Below are 25242 nucleotides of genomic sequence, written 5' to 3'. Positions count from 1 at the left end.
AAAAGAATGAGAAAGGAATTAAACCAAAGAGAAAAATAAAATAAGACAAATTTTACCACCCCCTCCCCCCACTCCCCCCCCCCCCCAAAAAAAAACCTCTATGCAACTGTACTTGTTTTCTATGTCTGAGCATACAGGGCAACTGGGGTGTGCTTGTCTGAAGTGATGAACTACAGAGAAGACTGGAATACCTCCCACAGTGTCCAGACCCTGTTTGGCTTTTCTAAAAGTCCAGTCAAGGTTTTTATTTATTTTTTAAAAGATTTTATTTATTTATTCCTGAGAGACACAGAGAGAGAAGCAGAGACATAGACAGAGGGAGAAACAGGTTCCTCACAGGGAGCCCACTGTGGGACTCAATCCTGGGACCACACCTTGAGCCGAAGGCAGATGCTCCACTGCTGAGCCACCCATGTGTTCCTCAGTCAAGGCTTTTAAATTAAGGTGGGAACATAAACTTGTTTTCCAGTCCCTCTGATCTGAAGAGCTTTCTTGCAGCTCCTCTGCCATTTGGTGGAGTTGTAGTGTTGTCTCTTTTAAATACTAATTGGTCTTTTAAGCCATGGATTTTTTTTTTTTTCTGTGCCCAAAGATAAAGAGATCTGTTCCTCTAGCCTTAGAACTATCCTTCCCCACTGCTGTTGGCAACCTAGGGCTGGGGGTTCTCTTTGTTACAGTGTCTGAGTCCCTTGCTGTTCTCTTGTTCTCTCAATATTTGGTTGTTTAGTAGCTCTTCAGTCAGCCATCAGTTCTTATTTAGAAGGAATTGTTATATTAATAATTGTAATTTGGTGTGTTCTGTGAAAGGGTCAGCTCAGAGTCTTCCTATGTCATCCTCTTGAACCAGAACCTCTTTTTTCCCCTCTTTATCCTATTCATGTGATATATTACACTGATTTTTGTATGCTCAACTCTAGCGCATTATTTCAAATTCTCAATACTTATTTCAACTGTGGCTGTTGCCATCAGTTGCATTCAGGCTCTGGTTTATTTCATGTAGATACAAATTAATAATGCCTCACTCACACATGATATGAGACCACCTGTGGGAACCTGTTTGGCAATCATACAGGAGCAACCTGGAATTACAGTATAGGTGGCAATATTCAGAATGCCCTTTGGCCTCTCTGGAATGGGAGCCTGTGGATTAATGTTTCCCCTCTTCTTCCTTTGGGGACATGATCCCAAAGTCACTTTCATAGGGCTTTTTAGAAGGTTTTGCTAGGTTAAGCATCCAGTGGCTTTTAATGGCACTGATTTGATTATAAATCATTGTATTTGTTCTCCTTCTGGTTTTACTTCCCTTATCTCTTGATAATGCTTTCTGGGATTACATTCAAATAAATCACTCACTTTTAAACATTTTCTTTGATTCTGATTTTGGAGAAATGAAAGACAATACACAACCTAAGGAGACTGTTCTACCATCTAGTGACACTGCATGAGATAGAGAGAACTGATAGGACATAGTGCAGCTCTTAACACTTGGTCTCCTGCTTTTAATAGATGTTACAAAATGCTTTATAGTTGTTTGGATTTTATTTTTGAGGATTCTGCTACTGATTTTTAATGTTGATTTTGAGCTTTGAAGTATTCCCTAAGCTCATTGAAAGTTCTTTGTTTTTCCATTAAATCTCTCTGCTTTTCTCCTTTTGAGTATGGGACAATATTCTACAATAATTGCCTTCATTAATTAAAAAGAGGTAACTACCTGCAAAGGGAGTAAAAAGGGTGGTTCTTAAGTGTGTGTGTATTAATTAAAATAATAAATCTCATATTTCTTTTAAACATCATATGTCAGATACTATGCTTAAGTTTAATCCTAGCATCTCTATCATGAAGTAGGTGCTAGTATCCCATTTTAATCTGTAAGAAACTTGATTCCAATTGATACCAGTTCCTCAAAGCTTACTTCTTAACCACTCTTTTAGACATTTTAAAATATTCTTTCTATGAAGAAGTTAAAAATTTAATTATAACATTCAAGAAATGTTTGAATAAATCTTCATGAAAAGCCAACATCCTATGTGAAATTCTATCCCTTTTGAAATGAAAACTCAGGCTAACATAAATTACAGAGGAGTAAATTTTTTTTTTTAAAGATTTTATTTATTTATTCATGAGAGAGACACACACACACACAGAGGCAGAGACATAGGCTGAGGGAGAAACAGACTCCATGCAGGGAGCCTGATGTGGGACTCCATCCCAGGTCTCCAGGACCACACCCTGGGCTAAAGGTGGCACTAAACTGCTGGGCCACCCGGGCTGCCCAAGGAATAAGTTTTTGACATAGAAGATCTGATTTCAGAGTATGATGCTATTTTGATGAAACCTTGAAACAGAGCATAACAAAAAATAAAAATGGACTTTATTCTCTTGGTGGTATATTCAGAGTTTAAAAATCTCAGAGCTGCTCCTGTATCTGCACAGATAGAAACTGGAGATGTTAATTTTTTGTCATTTGGCTTCTAGATGTCCTTGGCGTGTGCACCCCTGTGGAATCCAGTTCATCTCCAATCTGTCAGGAAGTATCAGAGGTGGTTTTGACTCCTTATGTCCTGGGCCTGTGCACAAAATGTGTGAGTACACCAAGATAATGAGGCCAATTTTACTGTTGTCAAGGGTCTTCTAAAATGATTTTTGTAATGGTTCTTGTATTGGAATGAACTTACCCTGTGGTTTCGGGTTGAGGGGGGAAGGGCAATGTTTGATTAAAATTAGAAACCAGCTTTCTTGGAATTGTCTTAGGTATACAGGCTCATTCTTTGCCCCAGAAAGGCTTTGATGGACATGACTTCAAGTTAAATCCAAGAGGTTTACCTCAGTGAGAAACAAAATTCATTATGTTATCAAGTAGTTTTAATATTAGCAAATGATAGATAGATAGATAGATAGATAGATAGATAGATAGATAGAATAGTCTATTTATATGAACGTGTATAGGAAACTTGCCCATTGCATACTAGCATCGCTTTCATCTAGTTTTTAAGAATTTAACATATTATGAATTACTTTTCTTTGCTCTTGAGGCTATTATCCTCTCAAAAGAAAACCAACTTTGGAATGTTTTCTGGTTAAGCTAGTGATCGCATCCACAATTTAGAACTTTCAATGCTTCCGGAAATTAATTTTAGAATTGTGTATATTTGTACCATGTGAACATTGTACAATTGGTTATTTTTTGCTTTGGGATGGGCTATTTGGGGTATATAAAATGATTATTCCTGTTGAGAAGAAGATTAAATTTTATGCTTTTTATTTATAGGGATTCAGACGATGATTTCAGACATAGTTTTGTGAATTTTGAGCCAATTATTGAGTTTTCATTGCATTGTGAGCATTTGCTTAGTTTGCTATAAACTGGAAAGGGGCTTAATAATAACCTAGTCAAATTTATTTAATTTAGGAAAATGGCATGATTTGACTAATTCTATGTAAAGTTAAAGAAATTGATTTTCAAAATAAGGGGTTGCTTTTTGTTTTTACTAAATAAATCTATTTCATTTCTTAGCAGGACACTGAACCTCTTGTGCCTTCCTGGCCCACAATGTGACTTTCTGTCTTTCTCCTTTTGACTTACCCAAAGCAGAAGGCCAATTTCCTATAGCAATCAGGCTTCCTGATAAAGTATGAATTTATGAGCCAGTATGTTTGAAACACTTTGGGAAGATTTGAGTTGAGGCTATCCTGAGGTGAAGAAGAAAGTGTTTCTTTTTATTCTTGCAGACTCTTCCTGTAGGAATAAAAAAGTAATCAAGGGCTTTTAATTAAAGAACAATCACTGTGTAGCTAAGTAGGGAAGTTTTCCGTGAAATCTTGTCCTATTTATATTGCTTATGTTTTATTGCACATAACCAATTAGGGATTGTTGCAGGGAATAGGTAGCCACTCAAACTAGTTCAGGTTAAAGTTTTATTGTTAGACTTCTGGGGAGAACCAAGCAACCTAGCAGTTATAGCTATAATTTTAATTTCTAGCCAGTTTTTATTTTAGGAGGAAGGTTAAATATAACAGTTCATTCTTGTAGTTTGCTTTACACCTTTAAAGACAGAGGCACATCTATGTCATTTATTTCAATGAAGAGAATCAGGTACAAATGACATCTCCAACAAATAACAGTCCTTTCTACATAATCTAGCTGTCATTGAAGAAGTATGTCAGTGTATTTGAAGAGCTTTTAAAAATAAATCAATTAGCAAATCTTTGTCAATAGAATTGATTTTAAATATTTTCTTTGAGTTTCCTGCAACCATCCTTTAAACATTAAAAAAGTGATGGAGAGATCCCTGGGTGGCGCAGCGGTTTGGCATCTGCCTTTGGCCCAGGGCGCGATCCTGGAGACCCGGGATCGAATCCCACATCGGGCTCCCGGTGCATGGAGCCTGCTTCTCCCTCTGCCTATGTCTCTGCCTCTCTCTCTCTCTCTGTGTGACTATCATAAATAAATAAAAAAATTAAAAAAAATAAAATAAAAAAGTGATGGAATTTTTTCTTTTAGATCAGTCAGTGAACATACTGAATGAGTTGAGTTTCCATCTCTCTCCCTTTAATAATCTGTGTTTTCTCTTCAACTATTACCCCTTTCTATCAGATACATAAAAATTTGAAAAATTTCCATAATTATCTTTTATTTTTCATATTTTTCAGAAACCTGGCTCCCATTGAGATTCCAGAATCTACATTCTTGTTTTTCTCTTTCATGCTAGAAGATTTCTACACGTTTGGTGACCCTTGGCTATCTTTCTATATTTAAGAGTAAGGGCCTTGTATTTATTTGGAAAGCCTATTTATAATAGAAATGTATTAGCTGATGAGGTTTACTACCATGTAGTAACATAGCTTTCTAATTGAGAGATCCTAAATCTCATATTTTACATATTTTCTTTTCGCCTTTCAGTTTGTTTAGAGAGGACTTCTCCAATTTTATGCTCGGAGGATAAGAGCTGTAGTCCTTGTTTTGGATGCTGAGGCAGAAAATGACCCACAATTCTCACTATTCAATATAGGGCTTTGCACTTCATCTCCTGTTAGTCAATAGAACATCTCACCTTGTCATTCAGTATACAAACTTCTATAGTATATACCTCTGATCTTCTGTTGAGGTAAGGGAAGGGATATAGTGTCTAATTATTTCTTAGCTAAACATTCAAGTAATCCTCTTGTTTTATTCATACATCCTTTCCTCATTATGTTAATGATTAATTAATTAATTAATTGATTAATCACTTTCTGTGATATCTGGTGTTTCCATAGCTTGAGAGTTTTGGGATTTCTGGTAGAATTGCAAGCTTCATATTGGCCTCCTTCAATTTAGGATGAGATTTCAACTTTATCTGCTAAGCAGTCACTATTCATCCATCTGTCTTCCAACATTTCAGAAATGTTTTTGATATTGTTTATCTGATAACTTTTCCTCTCCTGTTTTTTCATCTTTATGGGTTTATAAGTTTTAAAATTCTTTCACATTCAGTTCAGTGTGGTTTTGTAAGGATGAGAAATAAATATATGCATATGCATCCACTGTGATGCTTAATCAGAATTTCGTAAGATATCTTAAAGCAGTACATGTAAAAGATAGTGACACCTCCACAGTGTGACATTAACACTATTTGAAATATTATCAATTTATCACTATAATATCTGCAAGTTAAAGAGGACACAAATACTATGAAAGCATAAAGGCCTGCTTTTTCCAGGTTTCATGCTGTTTTCTCAGTAGAACTAATTCACCTGAAACCTTTACAGAGCCTCCTGCCTGAGTTCTCCAGTTTTACTTTGTAGATCTTTCTGTTGTAATACTTACTACATTTTCCTCTGTTTATTTATCTTTTTACTCACTAAGCTCTAGCTACTTGAAGGCAAATATTAAATCTTATTCATCTTTGTACTTCCTGGGTTTAGCATAGTGCTTGCTTTACATGTAGTAGGTGGTCCTCCATATGTGTTTACTGAAAAATGTTGAGGGAATATGTAAATAATGTCTCCACATTTTCAAGGAACTCGTAATATGTCATATCTAAAGTAATTACTCTTCAGGTTTTTCCCCTTCTCCCCTTTCTACCTGCCCAACAGGTAGAAAGATATACTTGCCAGCAAGCAAGATATGCTTTTTCTCATTACTTGACCTAAGTAGATATGGATATATTTCAATATATTTCTATTCTCTGCTTAACTTTTACAACTTAAGTGAAGCTGTTTAATCATTTGAGACATTTTACTTATCAAAACTATTTTCTGAGAATAGTTATTGAATGAGGCAACACAGTTTTTTATATGGGTTGGCCATTTATTGGAATTTTTGCCTATTAAGTCAAGAGTTACTTACTGCCTTTTTATGGCTGAGTAATATTCCAGTGTGTGTGTGTGTGTGTGTATACAACTTCTTTATACATTTATCAGTTGATGAACATTTGGGCTCTTTTCATAATTTGTCTGTTATTGGTAATGCTGCTATAATAAGCATCAGGGTGCATGTGTCCCTTCAAATCAGTATTTTTGTATCTGGTAGGGTAGGGGGATGGGTTAAATGGGTGGCAAGTATTAAGGAGGGCACTGTGATGAGCACTGAGTATTGTATGTAAATGATGAATCACTAAATTCTGCTCCTGAAACTGATAGTACACTATATGTTAACTAACTAGAATTTAAATAAAATTTGAAAGAAAAAAAGAGTTATTTACTGCTTATGTATTATTTATTATTTTCAGGACATTGTACTGAATACTGTTTAAAAATCAAAATGAGTAAGAAAAAAATCCTGCCATTAAGAAGCTTATACTATAAGTGAAAAAAAAATAGAATGGTATTCTATAAAAAGGTAAAAAATAGTGAATGGTCTAGAATTCAGAAGAGGGAAAGCATAGAAATATATGGAATCATGAAAGGTGTTTTAAGGGAAAGTAACATTTCAAATTATGCTTTGACGAATTGTGGAAAGGAGAGAGAACCCAAATGAGAGGTTTGAGAAAGTAGAGTTAAGAGGCACGAAAAATAAAACCTAGATATGTTTTGTAATAGGAAATAACTAGTTCATTTAGCTGGAGAGTAGAATATAAGGATATATGGAAGAAAGAGCTAGAAAACATAGGCTGAGCCATTTTGTAGAGGACTTTGAATGTCAGGCTAAGGTATTTTTGCTCAGTGAAGTAGTCAACAGGGAGACACTGAGAATCTGAAGCTTGTAATATTTGAGTTCTAAAAATACAAGTGAAGCAGATGTATCAGAGGAGGAGAAATGGGAGGAGAGACCCATTACAAAGCTACTTTTGTAGCCTGGGTAGAAAAATTGATCTTTGGAAAAGAATGAAGACAATAAGAATAGAACATAATTTCTTTATATCTTCATGAATATATATTTAAAGTACTATTCAGTTGTGTACTTATCAATTGTCTGTCCTCTCCTACTAGAATGTAATCTCCTTGAGAGCAGGGGGGTTTGTTTCTCCCTTTCAGATCTGATTTGCAATGCCTGGAATAATGCCTGCAATATTGTATTTGCTCAGGAAATGCTTCTGTAAGGAATTAAGGAGATAGATAATTAAAAAAGAAAGAGAAGTAAAATCAAATAGGTCTTTTTCAGGTGCATGAATTAAGTGAAATACATTCAAATAGGTCAGTAATCCCAATTAATGAAAACAGAGTGAACTCTGCAATTAAAAGACAGAAATGGTCAGATTGGATTTTTAAAATCCCAGTTGTATGCTATCTAATGATTCATACTGAAAACATAAAGACACAGCAAAGATGAAAGTAAAAGGATGGAAAATTTATCCAAAATAAATACTAATCAGAAGAAAGCTGTAACGGTGCCATTATTATACAAAATAGATTTTAAACTAATGTTAAGTGGAACATATAAATATATATGTTTATATATTTAAAAATTACATATACCCAATAATATTATTAAAAATATATAAAGCATAGCAATGCCTGTGTGGCTAAAGCAGTTAAAGCGTTTGATTCTTGGTTTCGGCATAGGTCATGGTCTCGGGGTCCTGGGATCAAACCTTCTGTCAGGCTCTGTGTTCAGTGTGGAGTCTGCTTGTCCTCTTCTTCCCCCTCTGCTTCCCCTCTGCTCCTCCTGTGTTCCTCCTTGCACTCTCTTTCTCTCCAAAAAATTAAATCTTTAAAAAATTATACACACACACACACACACACACACATACATATTTAATAAATGGATAGAACTACATGGAAGATCAACAAACCCACAATTCAGAGATTTTAACATATTTGTTTCAGTAATTTACACAACCGTCATCTAATAGGTCTATATAGAATTTACATTTTCTTTTCAAGGACTAAAGAAATATTTAGGCTGAGTGGAAAAAAGAATGTATTGCAGGCTGGAAGAAAAGAATGATAAGCAAAGATGAAAAAGAAAATGGCTGACACAGATGGGCATTGATTGGGAATGAGAGCGGGGAGAGTCAGGCCTACAGGGGCCTGGCTGAAGAGCATCTGATATGAGATTGAAGGTTTCACATTGAGGAGAAGCACAATGAGACTGTTTAAGAAGGTCATGTAAGGAGAATATAGAGGAGTAGAGAGTGGAATATGGAATGATGAGTGAGCAGGAAAGCTGTGATCAAGGAGACTAGTTAGGAGTTTAGGTATGAGCCAATGAGACCCTGAATTAAGGCAGTATGAGCAGAGATTCGAGGGGTAGATTCAGCTTTGGTCAGTGTTGTGGAAATGGAACTGTTAGTACAGAGACTTATTGAAGGGGAAAATATCAGTATGACTCTCAAATTTCTGGCATGGGTGGATGGTAATGCCATTCACCAAGACAGGATCTATAACAGGAGGGCTGATTTCAGGGAATATACCTGCGACACTTCTGGTTTATAATAAATTTTTATTTAAAATTAATTTTGTAATTTAAAAATGCCTAGGAGAGTACAGCAGTAGAAAATGTCATACTCTCTTATTGAGTTTTCTATCCCCTCATGTAACCAGGTAACATGACGTCTCTGAATTAAGAGTATAAATATCGCTTGAGAGACCTTTACCTCCAGTTGGCAGATCTGAGGCTAAATCCTGACTCTGCCTTTGCTCTGAAATCTTGTTTATATCTTATGTGCTAGTGCATGTGATTACGTCTTTTTGTTAAACAATTTAGATAACTTCCTGGATGTAGGAGATTTCATAATTCATGCCTTAACACCGTAACTCTAAAAAACATCCCAATTGATTTCTCTCAAATATGCATGAGCTGAACCAATGAGTGTGTGTTACCTCTGCTGGGTTCAATGCAGTTCCAGGAGCATTTGATGACATGTTTCAAAATCTCTTCATATTTCACATTCTTTCCCTATTTTAAGAACTAACCTTTAAAATGTAAAAGACTAGTCAGTAATCACAGTGATGATGATGACGGTGATAAAAGTAGAGAGCTTCTATAGCTCAAGTTAAACATTTGAAATGTAATTCTTACAATGACATCACATGACAGGTGTTATTAGTCCTATTTTATATTTGAGGAATTGATAATCTGAGAAGTTAATTTTATAGAGGCTGTATGCAGCAAGCAAAGGTTAAATCTGGAGTATAATTCCAGCTTTCTGATTTCAATATTTGAATTCCTGATTATTGTACAAATTATATGGACTTAGATTTGATGAATCCAAAAAAAGTTATAAAGTTCCTTCCTGTATTGAAAGTATGTCTGCTGCCTTGGATTCCTCAGGCAACATGGTATATTTCTTATAAAGCAGGCAGTAATTTTGAAGCTCATGCAGAGAAAAAAGTTGTGTCTATTGTGGTAGATAAAAATGGTCACCACAAATGTGTTTATAATATTTAACCCCTTTCATAAATATATATTTTCCTCATCTTTTCATTAATATAATCACTTAAAAAGATTTAGCAATTATGTTAGTAATTAGATTATTAAGATTTAGTCATTTGTTTTAAAGTGGTAAACTGTGGCACCATAGTATGCCTTGAAAGTTTCTAAGAGATAAATTCTATGTTGATTCTCAGCACTGAATCAAATTGACTTTAACGATGTCTGTTTTAAAGTGTTCAGTTATGTATACATGTTCTTAGAAAGTCAATGACTACATATTTTCGAAGGTGCTTGAAGAATTTGATATAATTACCACTAAATGATAAGATTTTCCTAATAATGACTTTAGTGGATGTCATAGCTGTGTTGAGGTCTGTGTCAAATCAGAGTCAGCTTTTGAGAGTCCAATAGCCCATTTGTTTCATTTTGTAAAATTAAAAATCATCTACCAATTGTCCTTAGCCCTTCCCATGTTCTGTGAGATCATATGGTATAGTTTTGCTTAATATCAGTATTAGTAGCAATAATAGTAAGAGTTTACACTAGCTATGTACCATGTGCCAAGAATTGTGCTAAGTAATTTATATGTTCTTCTTACCTTATCTAGCATTTGGTGCTAGCTATAGTTATCCCTATTTTAGAAATGAAGACCGCGAGACTCAGAGAAGTGAAATAACTTGCCCAAGGTCACACAGACAGTATATATGAGAACTTGGATTTGATCACATATTCTGCTAAAGTGCGTTCAAAGACTCTGTAAATGGAATTTGCAGTTTCCGAAAGCAGTGGAAGCAAACAGAACGCCTGTTTGTTTCTGTGGCCTGACACCTGGGTCATCATTCGTGACAGTTTGACACACACTTACTGATTCCGAGTGTCGGTTGAGAATGGCTGATGCAATGGCCCCACAGCACTCACGTTTGTTGGAAAATTCCACGTTGATCTTTATTTAAAAAACAGTTGCCTAAGCTTCCAAGGTTGGCTTTTTCGGTCACGGTTCATAATCTGAGTGTTGGGGAGTCAGCATGCCTGAGGTGTGAAGATGATGATGTACTTCCTATAGGCATGAAGGCACTCAGAAATAAAGCAAGGCCATCGAACTGTCATTTGTTGTTCTTCCTATTCATGCTTTTAAAAAAGAAACTAAAAAAAAAACTAAAAATAAAAAAAAAAAAAATAAAAAAAAAAAAAAAATAAAAAAGAAACTAAGGTCAATTAACTGGGAAGCTTAACCTCTCTTAGCTTGTCTTTCTTTGCGTAGGCTTTTGCCTTTTAAATAAATCATTTTTCTCTTCTCTCCCTCCCCACCCCCTATCCATTTTGAACACGTTCTTGGATTTCTCATGCTGGGCCTAAGGAGCAGACTGCTTATATTCAAGAATGATTTGGAGGGGATAAAGTGTGCAAGATTTTGAATTCTTGCCATAAGTCCCTGGCAGACAGCCAGGCAGCCTCAGAGGAATAAGGCTAATGAAGGGAGGGTAAAGAAGATCCGGGAGTGCGGCTGGTAATGCAGTATTCATTTAATTGGGAGCAGGTACCGGTGCAAACTTCTCCATTTTAATTGGAAAAAGGGAAGGGGATTGTTAAGGAAGAAGGAAAAAAGAATGCATAAAGTTTTCAAGCTGAGGAGCCAAAGGCAGCCCTGTCTATGCCAGAGAAAGAACTCAATTTAGGGCAATTTGCTCTGCAAGCTGGGCTGTAGCCTCCCCTGGGAATAGGGATGAGGAAGAAAATGAAACCAAAAGAGAACTTGATAAAATCACCTAGCACAGACAATCTCAGTAGAATAGGTTTTACTGAGTTAAATCTGCCCCAATCAATATGATTCTTTTCATATAAGTTACAAATAAAAAGCCACAAGATTACAATAAAAATCGAGACTCCAGCGATGCTGATGTTGCACCTGGGAGTCTTAAGAACTTGTTATGGAATATATGTTTTTGCAACTATAATGTTTGTTTTTCTTTTCACCCTGGTCACTCGAATCGACTCTTTGCTTTCCCTCCTCATCCGTCCAGTTTTCTATATTGTTTTAAAAACCATTGGAGGAGCTCTTTCTGCTTAGTTTCTCTTGCACTGGAGGTTGGAGAGCGGTGGTTTCTTTTTGTCTTGAAATGTGTTGAATTGAACATGGGACTGAGTTCTCATGCTAATGATAAACAGAGACTTTTTCCTATTGCACATTTTATGACATAGTACTCATAATGTTAAGGTATTAGTAAAACAATAAAAGAGGCGGGGTTTCATACAAAAAGAGAAAGCAATGCTTTTTTGATGCACATGAGATACTATTAGAATAAAATACAGATCCTGTAATTTCATGTTCAGTAAGCATCAGTTCTTAATAATCTTTGACTGTATCATATAAATGAGAGTTTTAAGCAGCTGATGGTTTTAATGGGATAACTATAATTTTGATTCTTCCTGAATAAGGAGGCGGAAGACCAAGCAAAACATTTTGGTCTTTCTGCCAATGCGGTTGAGTTGACTAATCAGCAAACTTGGAGAGAGGAGTCCTTTTTTTTTTTTTTTTTTTTTTTTTTTAGGAACCTTTATTTTAGTACATAAAATACACTTTTATGTACTAAAATAAAGAATATTTATTTATAAGGAGCTTATTTAGAGCTTAAGTTTCCTGGCAAATCTATATTATTAAATCTCTTTAAAATTATTCATAAGGGGTAGTAAAGAGAAGATGATGGTGCTTTGTTTGGATAGATTCTACCTTACATATGTTATAAATATTTGGAGTTGGTACACCTGATGGAGAAGAAGTGACCATGAGCATTTTATCTCTTTGACAATTTTCCTTGTGAAGTGGGGAATTTTTTAAAAATTTTTATTTATTTATGATAGTCACAGAGAGAGAGAGAGAGAGAGAGAGAGAGAGAGAGGCAGAGACATAGGCAGAGGGAGAAGCAGGCAGGCTCCATGCACCAGGAGCCCGATGTGGGATTCGATCCCGGGTCTCCAAGATCGCTCCCTGGGCCAAAGGCAGGCGCTAAACCGCTGCGATCCCGAGGTGGGGAATTTTTGCGGTTAAATGCTAGTGGACTGTTGCCTGCTTATTTGACTTTACATCAATTACTAGAAATATCAGATTAGAAGTGAAGAGATTTTCCGGACAGAATAGAGCAACATCTCAAACTGTGGGTGCAATGAAAACCCCAGTTATTCTTTTTTCTTTTTCTCAATACCATGCTGGATAAACAAATTAATCTATGCACCAAAACTATTTATAGAGGACCTCTGTGCTAAGCACTATAGAAGACACAAAGATGAAAACAACACAGACTCTGTCATCAGGAAACTTTCTTTCTAAATGAGAAAGCCAGACTAAAAAGTACAAAGGCCAAGTACAAAATCAGCAACAGAAGAAAAGGTGTTCCCAAACAATATATAGTCCGTGAAGTCTCAACCATTTTTTTTTTCAGTTTGCAATGCAAAATATCTGAATATGGACAATTGATGCCATATTTTCGGAGAAGCAGTAGATCCACTACCTGATTTGTTGAAAGCTGTGAAAAGTTTATAGAACTGTTGGTACTTGACCTGGTTTGTATTTAGAAGGGCAGGTGAGGATGTGGGAAGTTATATACCAAGTTCAGGAAATGATATACTTTAATCAGAGGTAAGGAACTGGGAGGAACAAGAGTAGCAAACATATTTGAGGAACACTGATTATAGCAGAGTCTTTTAGAAAATTAATGGGAATCAGTTGAGGCCAGATTTTTGAAGGTTGTGATTAGAATGTTTTCCTTTTTTTTAAAGATAGATTTATTTATTTATTTATCTATCTATCTATTTATTTATTTATTTATTTATTTATTTATTTATTTATTTATGATAGAGAGAGAGGCAGAGACACAGGGGGAGGGAGAAGCAGGTTCCATGCCAGGAGCTGATGTGGGACTCGATCCCGAGACTCCAGGATCGCACCCTGGGCCCAAGGCAGGCGCTAAACTGCTGAGCCACCCAGGGACCCCTAGAATGTTTTCTTTATCTTATAGTACAGAAATATCTAAAAAAAATGTTTAAAGGATGAAAGAGTTCTTTGAGGAAGACTGATCCAAATAGCAGCATGTGGTATAAATTAATGGTATGGTAGGCCTCACCTGTGTCCCGCAATTCCATATTTTCTGATATGACCAAATCTTCTTTCTCTCCCATGTTCTTTTCCATTCTGGAGTCTCTGCCCACTGTACTTCTTCATAGAAGTGCACCTTCTGACTAGGCTTACAGGTGCCCTCCTATCTTCCTCAGGTGCAGCTGCCCACAAAGTTGCCAGCCATGAGTGCCACAGAAACAGAGTGGAGGGAAATACCAGAGAGAAAGGCTTTTTCCCAACTCAGAATTTCACTTGTGCCAAGAATTACACAGACTCTCATGAAGACATTCCAGCAGTTTCTGTCTTGTAAGTCCTCTAAGAATCAGAGTAAATCTCTCATAAGACCCTTCTGTCACCTTCCAACCTTTACCTCTGGAACCTCTGGAATCAGGTGCTCTCACTTGGATGGATCATGCAGGAAAGTGATGCCATCCCCTGTGCCATTATTCTTGTCTTCCCCAAGTTAGTAGTTAGTAGTTCCTAACCCCATATAAATGAATCTCTTCTCCCTCAGTCATAAAACAGTATGTCCGTACGAATCAATGGTTATACACAGGGGCTGGTGTGTATTTAATATGAGTAGGTAGGTGGGAGAAGGGGTCTTTTCTACAGCTCAGCCACTCAAGGTGCTTTGTTTGGCTCTGTAATCTACTATTTATGTGACATGGGTTGGCTTCTGGAAAAATAGTGAGTTAAAGAATCTGCCTTCTTCTCATGCCCACTGCTCTTTTTATACACCTAGTCTCACTGGAGCATATTTTATTTTATTTTAGATTTTATTTATTTCTTCACGAGAGGCATAGAGAGAGAGAGAGGCAGAGACATAGGAAGAGGGAGAAGCAGGCTCCCTGTGGTGAACCTGATGACGAGACTCGATCCCAGGACCCCGGGATCACAACCTGAGCCAAAGGCAAATGCTCAACCACTGAGCCACCCAGGTGCTCTGGAATATATTTTTAAAAGATGCAAGCAATTAGAATATTTTTGAAGGTGGCTAGGGCTTTTCAACTGTTGGTTGTTTTTGTAGTTATCCACTGTAGCACCTTTTTGTTATCTTCAGGTGAAAGGGACTGAAGATCTTTCTGCCATGACATTTCTCAAAATATGCTGCATAGATTACCACCTACTTCATCCATGTGTTAGATAATGCTATTCAGATAATTTGGGCATATTACTGTAAAAAAGAGGACCTACAAGAAGTAAATTTATAAGAGGTAAAATTATTTTTAGGTATATTTTTATATTGGGAAAATGTTTTAATTTCAGTAGTACCAGTGTCACAGCTGAATAGCTATTAGAAAAATGCATTAATGAAAAACCTATTTGTGGATTAATTATGGATGAGAATTTCTTTATTAGTTTACATATGGCCTTGTGTCTTTTGAAAAACTAATTTTATACAAATTTTAATTGAAGATGTATCTGCTGGGGAGTACATACTTATGAAATACAATATTTTCTTTCTTGGAGACAGCACCAATGACTATACTAATATAGAAAGAATCAAGTTTAAGTGTCAAAAACAAGTTATGCCATTGATTTTGTTAAACAATACAAGATTCAGATTCAACTAATGTTTATGGAGTCCCTAATTTGGCCAGATATTGTACTATTATAGGTATCTATTATTTAACCTCTAATTCTTCAGAGTTAGAAATGAACTTGGTGTTCTTATTCACATTTTACAGATAAGAAATGTGTGGTCTGAATAAGTTAGATGGTGACTCCGTGTCTAGTGGGTAATAGATGTGGGACTTGAAGCCAGGGCTCCCTGATGCCAAGGAGGAAGTTAATTAGTGACTTTGCTGTTATTAAATTTATGACCTCAGTCCAACTTCTCTTTACTCCAAAATCTACAGTATATTTCTAGTTAACTGAAGAGTGAAGATTCTTGTGGGTTACTACATGTATTTGGTGGATGATGACAATATATGAGAAAGTTGTATTTCTACTTCTGATAGGAATCTTTCTTTAATAAAGGAATAGTGATGTGCTAACCAAATGGCACATGCTTCCTTTTTCATTGTTCTTAGTTAGGTGCTAAGAGACTGTTAATTAACCTGTCTATAATTATATTATGATGCCTTAGATAGTTTTGTGCAGCTTAAAATAATTTCTAAACTCTTCCAAGTTAATGCTTTTTTAAGGTTATTAATGCTAAATGCTTTTTAAAAATTTCCAAGTTGTTATTTTGAAAAAATTTCAACTTATAGGTAAACTAAAAAAAATATTATGAGCACATATGCTCTTTATCTAGATTCACTAGTTGTTAAACAACTTACTACATTTGTAATCTCCCTCTCATATTTGTAGATACATATTTGCTGAACCATTTCAAAATCAGTTGCAAATATCATAGTTCAGCCCTAGATGCCTCAACATATAACTCCTCACGAGGACATTCTTCTTCATTACCTTACTGCTGTCACACCCAAAATATAGAACATCAGTGTAAGAATATTACCTGACATCAACCCATATCAAAAATTTCCCAATCATCCACTTAATATCTCTCATAGTTATTTTTTGATAAGGTCATGATTCAGTTTTTCAATTTCATTTTCTATATTTTGATAAAACTCATGATTCAATCAGGGATTATTCAGTACATTTAGTTATAGTAATTTCTTTAAATTTAGAACAGTTCCTCTCTTATTTTTCATTACTCTGAGACTTTTGTTTTTTAAGTCCAGGCCTATTTTGTTTAATTTCCTACTGACTATTTCTATATTACTGGAATCAAGTTAAACGTTATTGTCAAGAACACTACACAGATGATCCTCAGTGTATTAAATCAGGAGACATATAGTAACTGACTTTTTTCGTTATTGGTGGTGCTAACTTTAATTATTTGATTAGGGTGGTATCGGAGATTCTTCTACTGTAAAGGTATCCTTTTCTCTTGCAATTGATAGATAACTGTGGGTGATACTTTAAGATTATATGAGTATCTTGAACCAAAATTTCATTCAATATTTTTAGCATTCATGCTGATCTGGTTGAATCAGTTATTACATTTGTGCTTGCAAAAGGATGATTTTCTATTTATATCATTCATTTTACATTTATTAATAGACCTCCTTTATGAAAGAATGTTCTCCTCTTCCCCATCTCTTTTGTTTCACTTCCTTGCTTTCTGACTCAGCAGGATATTACAAGTTCTTATACAAGTACCTTATATTTTTCATGCCCAAGACCTGGAAGCAACCATTTCTCTAAAGATCCTTAGTTCCTTTTAGTAGGGAATTGAATTTAGAAACCAGCATCTGGGTTCACGGTGTGGATATAATTTCTCTGCACCTCCAGGATACAAAATAAACAATAAAATACATATACAGAGAAGCCCACTTAATGTGTATCTTCTTTATTTTTATCATTCATATACAAAAGATAGTGAGATATATATTTTTTCATTTAACAATATATATGGAAGTCATTCCTTATCAGTTGATAAACATCTTCTCAGTCTTTTTGTGTAGCCTACGTGGTACTCCATCATTTGAATATACAGTAGTTTATAAAAATCTATTGCCTACTATTGCAGGGCATCTAACTTGTTTTCAATATTTTGCTATTATAATTAATGTCCCAGTAAATGTTACCTGTGTTTTTTATAGTATGGAGAATAGCTCCTCAGAGTAAATCTCCAGAAGTAGAATTGCTGAGTCAAAGGAAATATTTGGTTTTGCTACATATTGCCAAATTCTCCTTCATCAGGGTGGCATAATGTTATGTTCTCACCAGCTATGTATGAGAATATGTTTCTTCACAACCTCAATAACAAGCTGTATTGTCAAGCTTTGGATTTGTGTCAATCTGATAAGTGAGAAATGGTCAATAAGTAAGTTTTCATCTGCATTTTTTAATAAATTAAGTGACCTTGAATCCTAAGAATCATTTATATATATATTTTTTCCTATGAAGCATATATTCTTGTCTAGTAGCTCATATTTTAGAGTCTTTTTTATATTTTTGGAATACCTTTTATCTATAATATGTGCTGCAAATAATTTATCTAATTTTGAAACTTTAAAAAATTTTGATAATGGTGTTTTTTGCACATGTAAAGGTTACCTTAAAATGTTTTATGTAGTTCAATTCATCTCTTATTATATCAGGATTTTAGTCAGTTAGAAAGGCTCTCCCCATACTGAAGTTATAAAAGAATTTCATCCATGTTCTGTTCTAGTATGTATGGTTTCACTTTTTTATTTAGTTAATTGATCCATTTTTAGTTCTGGTATTTTTTGAATATATATATGATATTTTCCCCAAAAATCCATTGTATTAATACATTTTATTTAAAAGTACCTTTTCTTCAGTGATTTGAAATACCAGCTTATTATATATTAAATTTACATATGTACCTAAGTCTCTCTCCATACTTTCTATTGCATTCCATTCATATTTTCATAGTACCCTGTCTTAATTTTTTATGTCTTAATATTTAGTTGGGCTAGGTACCCTCTATTGCTTCTTCTAAACAGTTTTTTTCTAGCTCTTTCATCATAATTATTTTCCTATAAAATTTTGAAATGCACTTATCTGGCTGCTAGTATTCTTTTTTCTGGCTGCTGGTATTTTCATGAAATCATGTTAAGTTTATAATAACTATGGTGAAAATTGACATTTTCATAATGTTGACTAATACTATCCAAGAATAGGGATACTTTTCCATTTGTTTAAGCCTACTTTTCTGTCTTTCAGAGTATTTTAAGATTTTTTCAAACATGTTTTTCAAATATCTTGTTAAAGTATTCTTAAGTGCTTAATTTATTATGGTGGCCATTATAAATAACATTTTCTTCCATTCTACCTTACAATAATTTGTGTATATGAGGGACATCAATTTGTGTATATTATTTGTCTTTCTACCATACTTAATTCTTTATTTATGGTCTTAGTTTAATCATTGAATTCTTATGGAGGTTTACATTTGTACTATTATGTCTTCTTTAAATAAGCTATCTTAATTCTTCTTATGTTCCTAAGTGTTTATTCTTATGTGATGTAATTAATTAATGCAAGGTTATAATTGGAGATAGTGAACTTTTTTGCCTTGTTCCTGACCATAGATGGAGGGAATGTTTTTAGCATTTCCTGTTAATTCAATAAGCTAGATACTGGCTTTAGGATATCTATCTATCTACATATATATATTATATATATATATTCTCTATATATAATATATATGGTAAATATCAATTTAGTAAATTGTGTTTTCTTAGAGAATTATCCATTTCATCTAAATTTTCAAGTGTATTTGCATAGAGTTGTACAAACTAGTAAATTACAATTTTATAGTTTATTTCAATGGGTATTTTCTCCTCTGTAGTTTATTATTTGGTGTATTTGTGTTTCCTTCTTTGTGATTCCTCTATTGTTAATTTTTATTAAAAATACAAACATTTCTAAAAAAATAAAAATACAAACATTTCTAAAAAAATAAAAATACAAACATTTCTATTTTCTGTTTTCTAATTTTAAAATCTGCTTTCATTATTTTATTCCTTTTTTGGATGCCTTTTTGATAATAGTCATTCTAACAGATGTGAGGTAGTTTTGGTTTGCATTTCCCTGGTGATGAGTGACATTGAACAGCTTTTCATGTGCCTGTTGGCTATCTGTATGTCTTCTTTGGGAAAATGTTTATTCAGATCCTCTGCCCCCCTTTTTTTTGTCTTGTTTTTATTTGTTTGTTTGTTTCTCTGCCCATTTTTAAATTGGATTGTTTGCTTTTTTACTATTGAGTTCTTTATGTGTTTTGGCTATTAACCCATTATTGAATATGTGATTTGCAAATATTTTCTCCCATCAGTGCGTTGCCTTTTCATTTTGTTGATGGATTATCTTGCTGTGGAGAAGCTTTTTAGTTTCATGCAATCCCACTTGTTTATTATTGCTTTTGTTGCCATTGTTTTTGGTCAGATCCAAAAAATGATTGCCCATACCAATGTCAAGGAGTTTACCGCCTATGTATTCTTCCAGGAGTTTTATAGTTTCAGGTATTGAATTCAAGTCTTTAATTCACTTGAATTAATTTTTTTGTGTGTATGGTGGAGAAAGTAGCTCAGTTACATTCTTTTAGATGTGACTATTCAGTTTCCTCAGCACCATTTATTAAATGGTGTCCTGATCATCATATGGTTTTACTTATACGGGGAATATAAGAAATAGTGAAAGGGATTATAAAGGAAATGAGGGGAATTGAGTGGGAAAAATTAGAGAGGGTGGCAAACCATGAGAAACTCCTAACCTCTGGAAACGAATAAAGGATTGCAGAAGGTGAGATGAGTGGAGGGTTGGGGTAACTGGGTGAAGGGCATTGAGGAGGGCACTTGATGGTTTGAGGACTGGGTGTTATACTACATGTTGGCAAATCGAACTTCAGTAAAAACAAATGAAAAAAAAAATAAAGACACTGTCCTTTTATCCTTGTATATTCCTGGGTTCTTTGTTGTAAATTAATTGACCATATATGGATGGGCGTATTTCTGGGTTCTCTGTTCTCTTCCACGGATCTATTTGTATGTTTCTATACTAATATCCTACTGTTTGGATTACTCTACTTCTATTTTGTAATTGGGGAGCATGATGACCCAGGTTTATTTTTCTTTCTCAAGAGTGCCATCGTTATTTGAAGTCTTTTGTGGTTTTATACAAGTTTTAGGATTTTTTTTCTATTTCTGTGAGAAGTGCCGGAATTGTGATAGGGATTGCATTGAACCTGTGGATTGCTTTAGGATATGGACATTTTACAGTATTAATTCTTCCGTTTCATAGCACAAAATGTCTTTCCATTTATTTGTGTCTTTTCAGTTTCTTGCATCAATGTCCTAGAGTTTTCAGACTACAGGTTTTTTACCTCCTTGGTTAAATATATTCCTAGGTATTTTATACTTTCTGTTGTAATTTTAAATGCAGTTGTGTTCTTAATTTTTCTTTCTGATAGTTCATTATTAGTGCTTAGAAATGTAACAGACTTCTGTGTATTAATTTTGTTCCCTGCAACTTTACTGAATCCATTTATTAGTTCTAACAGTGTTTGGTAGAGTCTTTAGAGTTTTTTATAAGTAGTATGCCATCTGCAAATAGTGACAGTTTTACATCTTTCTTTCCAGTATGTATGTCATTTTCTTTTCTCTTATTTAGTTACTCCGACTAGAACCTTTAATACCATGTGAAATAGAAGTGGCAAGAGTAAGCATGTTTATCGTGTTTCTGATCTTCAAAGAAAGCTCTTTTCTTTTCACCATTGAGTATGATATTAGTTATGGGTTTGTCATACATGTTCTTTATTATGTTGAGGTACATTTTTTCTATACCACTTTGTTGAGAGTTTTTAAAATCATAAATGGATGTTGAATTCTGTCAATTTTCTTGCATCTATTGAGACGATATAATTTTTATCTTTTATTTTATAATGTGGTATGTCACATTCATTGATTTGCAGATGTTAAGCCATCCTTGAATCCTTTTAATGTGTTATTTAATTCAATTTGCTAATATTTTGTCAAGGATTTTTGCATCTATGTTCATCAGGGATGGTGGCCTATAGTTCTCTCTTTTTGTGTCCTTATCTGGTTTTGGTATCAAGGTAATACTGGCCTCATAAATGAGTTTGGAAGTGTTCCCTCCTCTTTAGTTTTATAGAAAAATTTAAAGATAGGCACTAAATATTTGAGTGATTGGTAGAGTTCACTAGTGAAGTTGTTTGGTCCTGGATTTTTGTTTTCTGGGAGGTTTTTGAGTACTGACTCAATCTCCCTACTAGTAATCAGTTTATTCAGATTTTCTATTTTTTCATGATTCAATCTTGGAAGATTGTATGTTTCTAGGAATTTGTCTATTTCTTCTAGCCTTTTGCAATTTGTTGGTATATAATTGTTCATAGTAATCCCATCATTCTTTATATTTCTGTAGTATTAGTTGTAACTTCTCCTTTATTTCTGATTTTGTTTGAACTCTCTAATACTTACTGAGCCTAACTAGAGAATAGTCGATTTTGTTTATCTTTTCAAAGAACTGTCTCTTAGATTCATTGATCTTTTCTATTGTATTTTTAGTTTCTATTTCATTTATTTCCACTCATCAATATTATTTCCCTCCTTCTAATTTTGGGCTTTATTTGTTCTTCTTTTTATAGTTCCTTTAGGTATAAAGTTCGATGGTTTATTTGAGATTTTTTTGACTCTTGAGACAGGCCTGTATAGCTATGAACTTTCCTCTTAGAACTTCTTTTGCTACATCCCATAGATTTTGGTATATTTCCATTTTCACTTGTCTCAAGGTGTTTTTTATAAAAATTTCTTCTTTAATTTCTTTATCGACCCATTTGTTGTTTACTAAGTATGTTAAATTTCTATCATCATTTATTCTGTGACATTTCTGTAGATATGTCCATGTTCACTGAAGCACCTTCTCTAGTACATTCCTAAAGACATGCTTCTGGACAAAGTATTCCTTAAGATTTTGCATTCTTAAAACTGTTTTTAAACAGATTTTAAATTTGGGGGTTATAACTTTATTTAAGTAGAAATCTATAGCTTATACTTTAGTCCCCTGAAATTCTTGAAAATAAGATGTTGCTGTTGTCTTGCTTTGTATTTTGCTGTGAGAATTCTTTTTTTTTTCTAAAAGAAATATTCCAGTATAGTTAACATACAGTGTTATATTAGTTTCAGGTGTACAATGTAGTGATTCAACAATTCTCTACATTACTGAGTGCTCCTTATGATATGTGTGCTATTAATTCCCTTCACCTATTTCACCCATTCCCCAACTCACCTCTCCTCTGATAAGCATCAGTTTGTTCTCTGTAGTTAAGAGTCTGCTTTTTAGTTTCTTTCTCTCTCTCTCATTTTTATTCACTTGCTTTGTTTCTTAAATTCCAGATATGAGTTAAATCATTCAGTATTTGTTTTTCTCTGACTAGCTTATTTCATTTAGCATTATACTTTCCAGTTCCATCCATGTTGCAAATGGCAAGATTCCATTCTTTCTTATGGCTGAATAATATTCCATTGTATGTACGTGTATATATATAATAGCTTCTTTATCCAATAATCCATCAATGGACACTTGGGCTGCTTCCATAATTGGCTATTATAAATAATTCTGTGATAAGCTTTGGGATACATATATATTTTCAAATTAGTCTTTTCTTATTGTTTGAGTAAATACTCAACAGTGGAATTACTGGATCATATGGACCTCTATTTTTAGTTTTTAGAGAAACCTACATAATGTTTTCCACAGTGGCTATACCAGGTTGCATTCCCACCGATAGTGTACAAACTTGACTATTACTGTATGGAAATGCAATGCATTTCTGTTCTTGATTTTTATCCTGTTACCTTACTGAATTCCTTTATTAGTTGTAGTAGATTTTTTTTTGGTGGAATTTTCAGGGTTTCCTGTACATAGTATAATATCTGGAAATGGTGAAAGTTTTACATCATCCTTACAAAATTGGATTTTTTTCCCTTTTTTGGTCTGAGTACTGAGGCTAGAACTTCCAGTTCTATGTTGAATAAAAGCGGTGAAAGTGGGCATCCTTGTCTTTATTCCTGATCTTAATGCGAAAGCTCTTAGGTTTTCACCATTGAGTATGATGTTAGCTGTGGGTTTGTTATAGGCAGTCTATATGATGTTGAGATATATTCTCCTTAAACCTACTTTGTTGAGGGTTTTTATCATGAATGGATGTTGTACTTTGTCAAATGCTTTTACTGCATCTATTGAAATGACCATATGGTTTTTATCCTTTCTCTTGTTGATGTGATGTATCAAGTTGATTGATTTGCAAATATTGAAACACTCTTGCACCCCAGTATTAAATCCCACTTGATCATGGTGAATGATTTTTTAAAATATATTGTTAGATTCTGTTTGCCAATATTTTGTTGAGTATTTTTGCATCTATGTTCATGAGAAATATTGTTTTGTAGCTCTCTTTTTTGGTAATGTGTCTCTGGCTGGCTTTCATATCACAGCAATGCTGGCCTCATAGAATGAATTTGGAAGCTTTCCTTCCTTTTCTGTTTTTTTTTGGGGGGGGGAATTTTGAGAAGAATAAGTATTGACTCTTCTTTAAATGTTTGATATAATTTGCCTGTGAAACCATCTGGTCCTGGACTATTTTTTGTTTGGGAGTTTTTTGATTTCTGATTCAATTTCATTACTGGTAATCTATTCAAATCTTTTACTTCTTCCTGATTCAGTTTTGGGAGGTTATATGTTTCTAGGAACTTATTTATTTCTTATAGATTCTCCAATTTGTTGGCATATCATTTTTCATATGTTCTCTTTGTATTTCTGTGATGTTGGTTGTTATTTCTCCTTTTCCACTTATGAATTTGTTTATTTGAGTCCTTTCTCTCTCACTGTGTGTATTATTTTTATGAGTCTGGCTAAAGGTTTATCAATTTTATTATCTTTACAAAGAACCAGCTCCTTTCATTGATCTGTTCTATTGTGGTTTTAGTTTATATTATTTGTTTCTGCTTTAATATTTATTAGACTTCCTCCTGCTGGTTTTGAGTTTTATTTTTCTTTATCTGGCTCTGTTAGGTGTAGGTTAAGATGTTTACTTGAGAACTTTCTTGCCTCTTAAGGTAGGTCTGTAATGATATAAACTTCCCTCTTAGAACAGCTTTTGCTGCATCCCAAAGATTTGGGGCCATTGTGTTTCATTTTCACGTCTTTCTCTCTTTTTCTCCTTGGTTTGTTTGTTTACCTATTCATTGTTTAGTAGCATTTTGTTTACTTTTCATATATTTGTGTTCTTTCTAGATTTTGTCCTTGTAGTTGATTTCTAGTTTCATAGCATTGTGCTTAGAGAAGATACATGGTATGACATTAATATTTTAAAATTTGTTGAGACTTGTTTTGTGTCCTAACGTGATCTATTTTGAAGCATGTTCCATGTGCACTTGGAAACAATGTGTACTCTACTGTTTTAAGATGGAATGTTCTGAATATCTCTGTTTGATCCATCTGGTCCCATGTGCCATTCAAGCCATTCTTTGCTTGTTGATTTTCTGTTTGGATTATCTATCCTTTGGTGTCAGTGGGATGTTAAAGTTTCCTATCATTATCATATTACTATCAATTACTTCTTTATGTTTCCTATTAACTACTCTAAGTATTTGGGTGCCCCCAATATTGGGTGCATAAACATTTACAATTGTTATATCTTCTTGTTGGTCTATTCCTTTTATGTACATATGTTTGTTTTTTAAAGTCTATTTTCTCTGATATAAATATTGCTAACCTAGCTTTCTTTTTGACATCCATTTGCATAATAAATGATATTTCCATCCCTTCATTTCCA

At 34.1% G+C, this 25242-nt stretch overlaps 1 protein-coding gene across 1 annotated transcript in view; it reads left to right on the top strand.

Annotated features, from left to right (window-relative positions):
• The window catches only part of LOC140636377 (uncharacterized), a 499328-nt gene that overhangs the window by 298856 nt on the left and 175230 nt on the right, over positions 1 to 25242 (top strand). Inside the window, exons 5-6 of the mRNA XM_072831614.1 lie at positions 2476 to 2582; positions 14063 to 14213. Coding sequence (XP_072687715.1) covers positions 2476 to 2582; positions 14063 to 14213 — 258 coding nt within the window. The remainder of the gene's footprint in view (positions 1 to 2475; positions 2583 to 14062; positions 14214 to 25242) is intronic.

This window comes from Canis lupus, chromosome 7 (assembly GCF_048164855.1).
Source record: "Canis lupus baileyi chromosome 7, mCanLup2.hap1, whole genome shotgun sequence".
In the NCBI taxonomy this organism is placed as follows: Eukaryota; Metazoa; Chordata; class Mammalia; order Carnivora; family Canidae; genus Canis; species Canis lupus.
The sequence above is the reverse complement of the archived record's forward strand: the minus strand, read 5'-3'. Positions and strand labels throughout refer to the sequence as shown.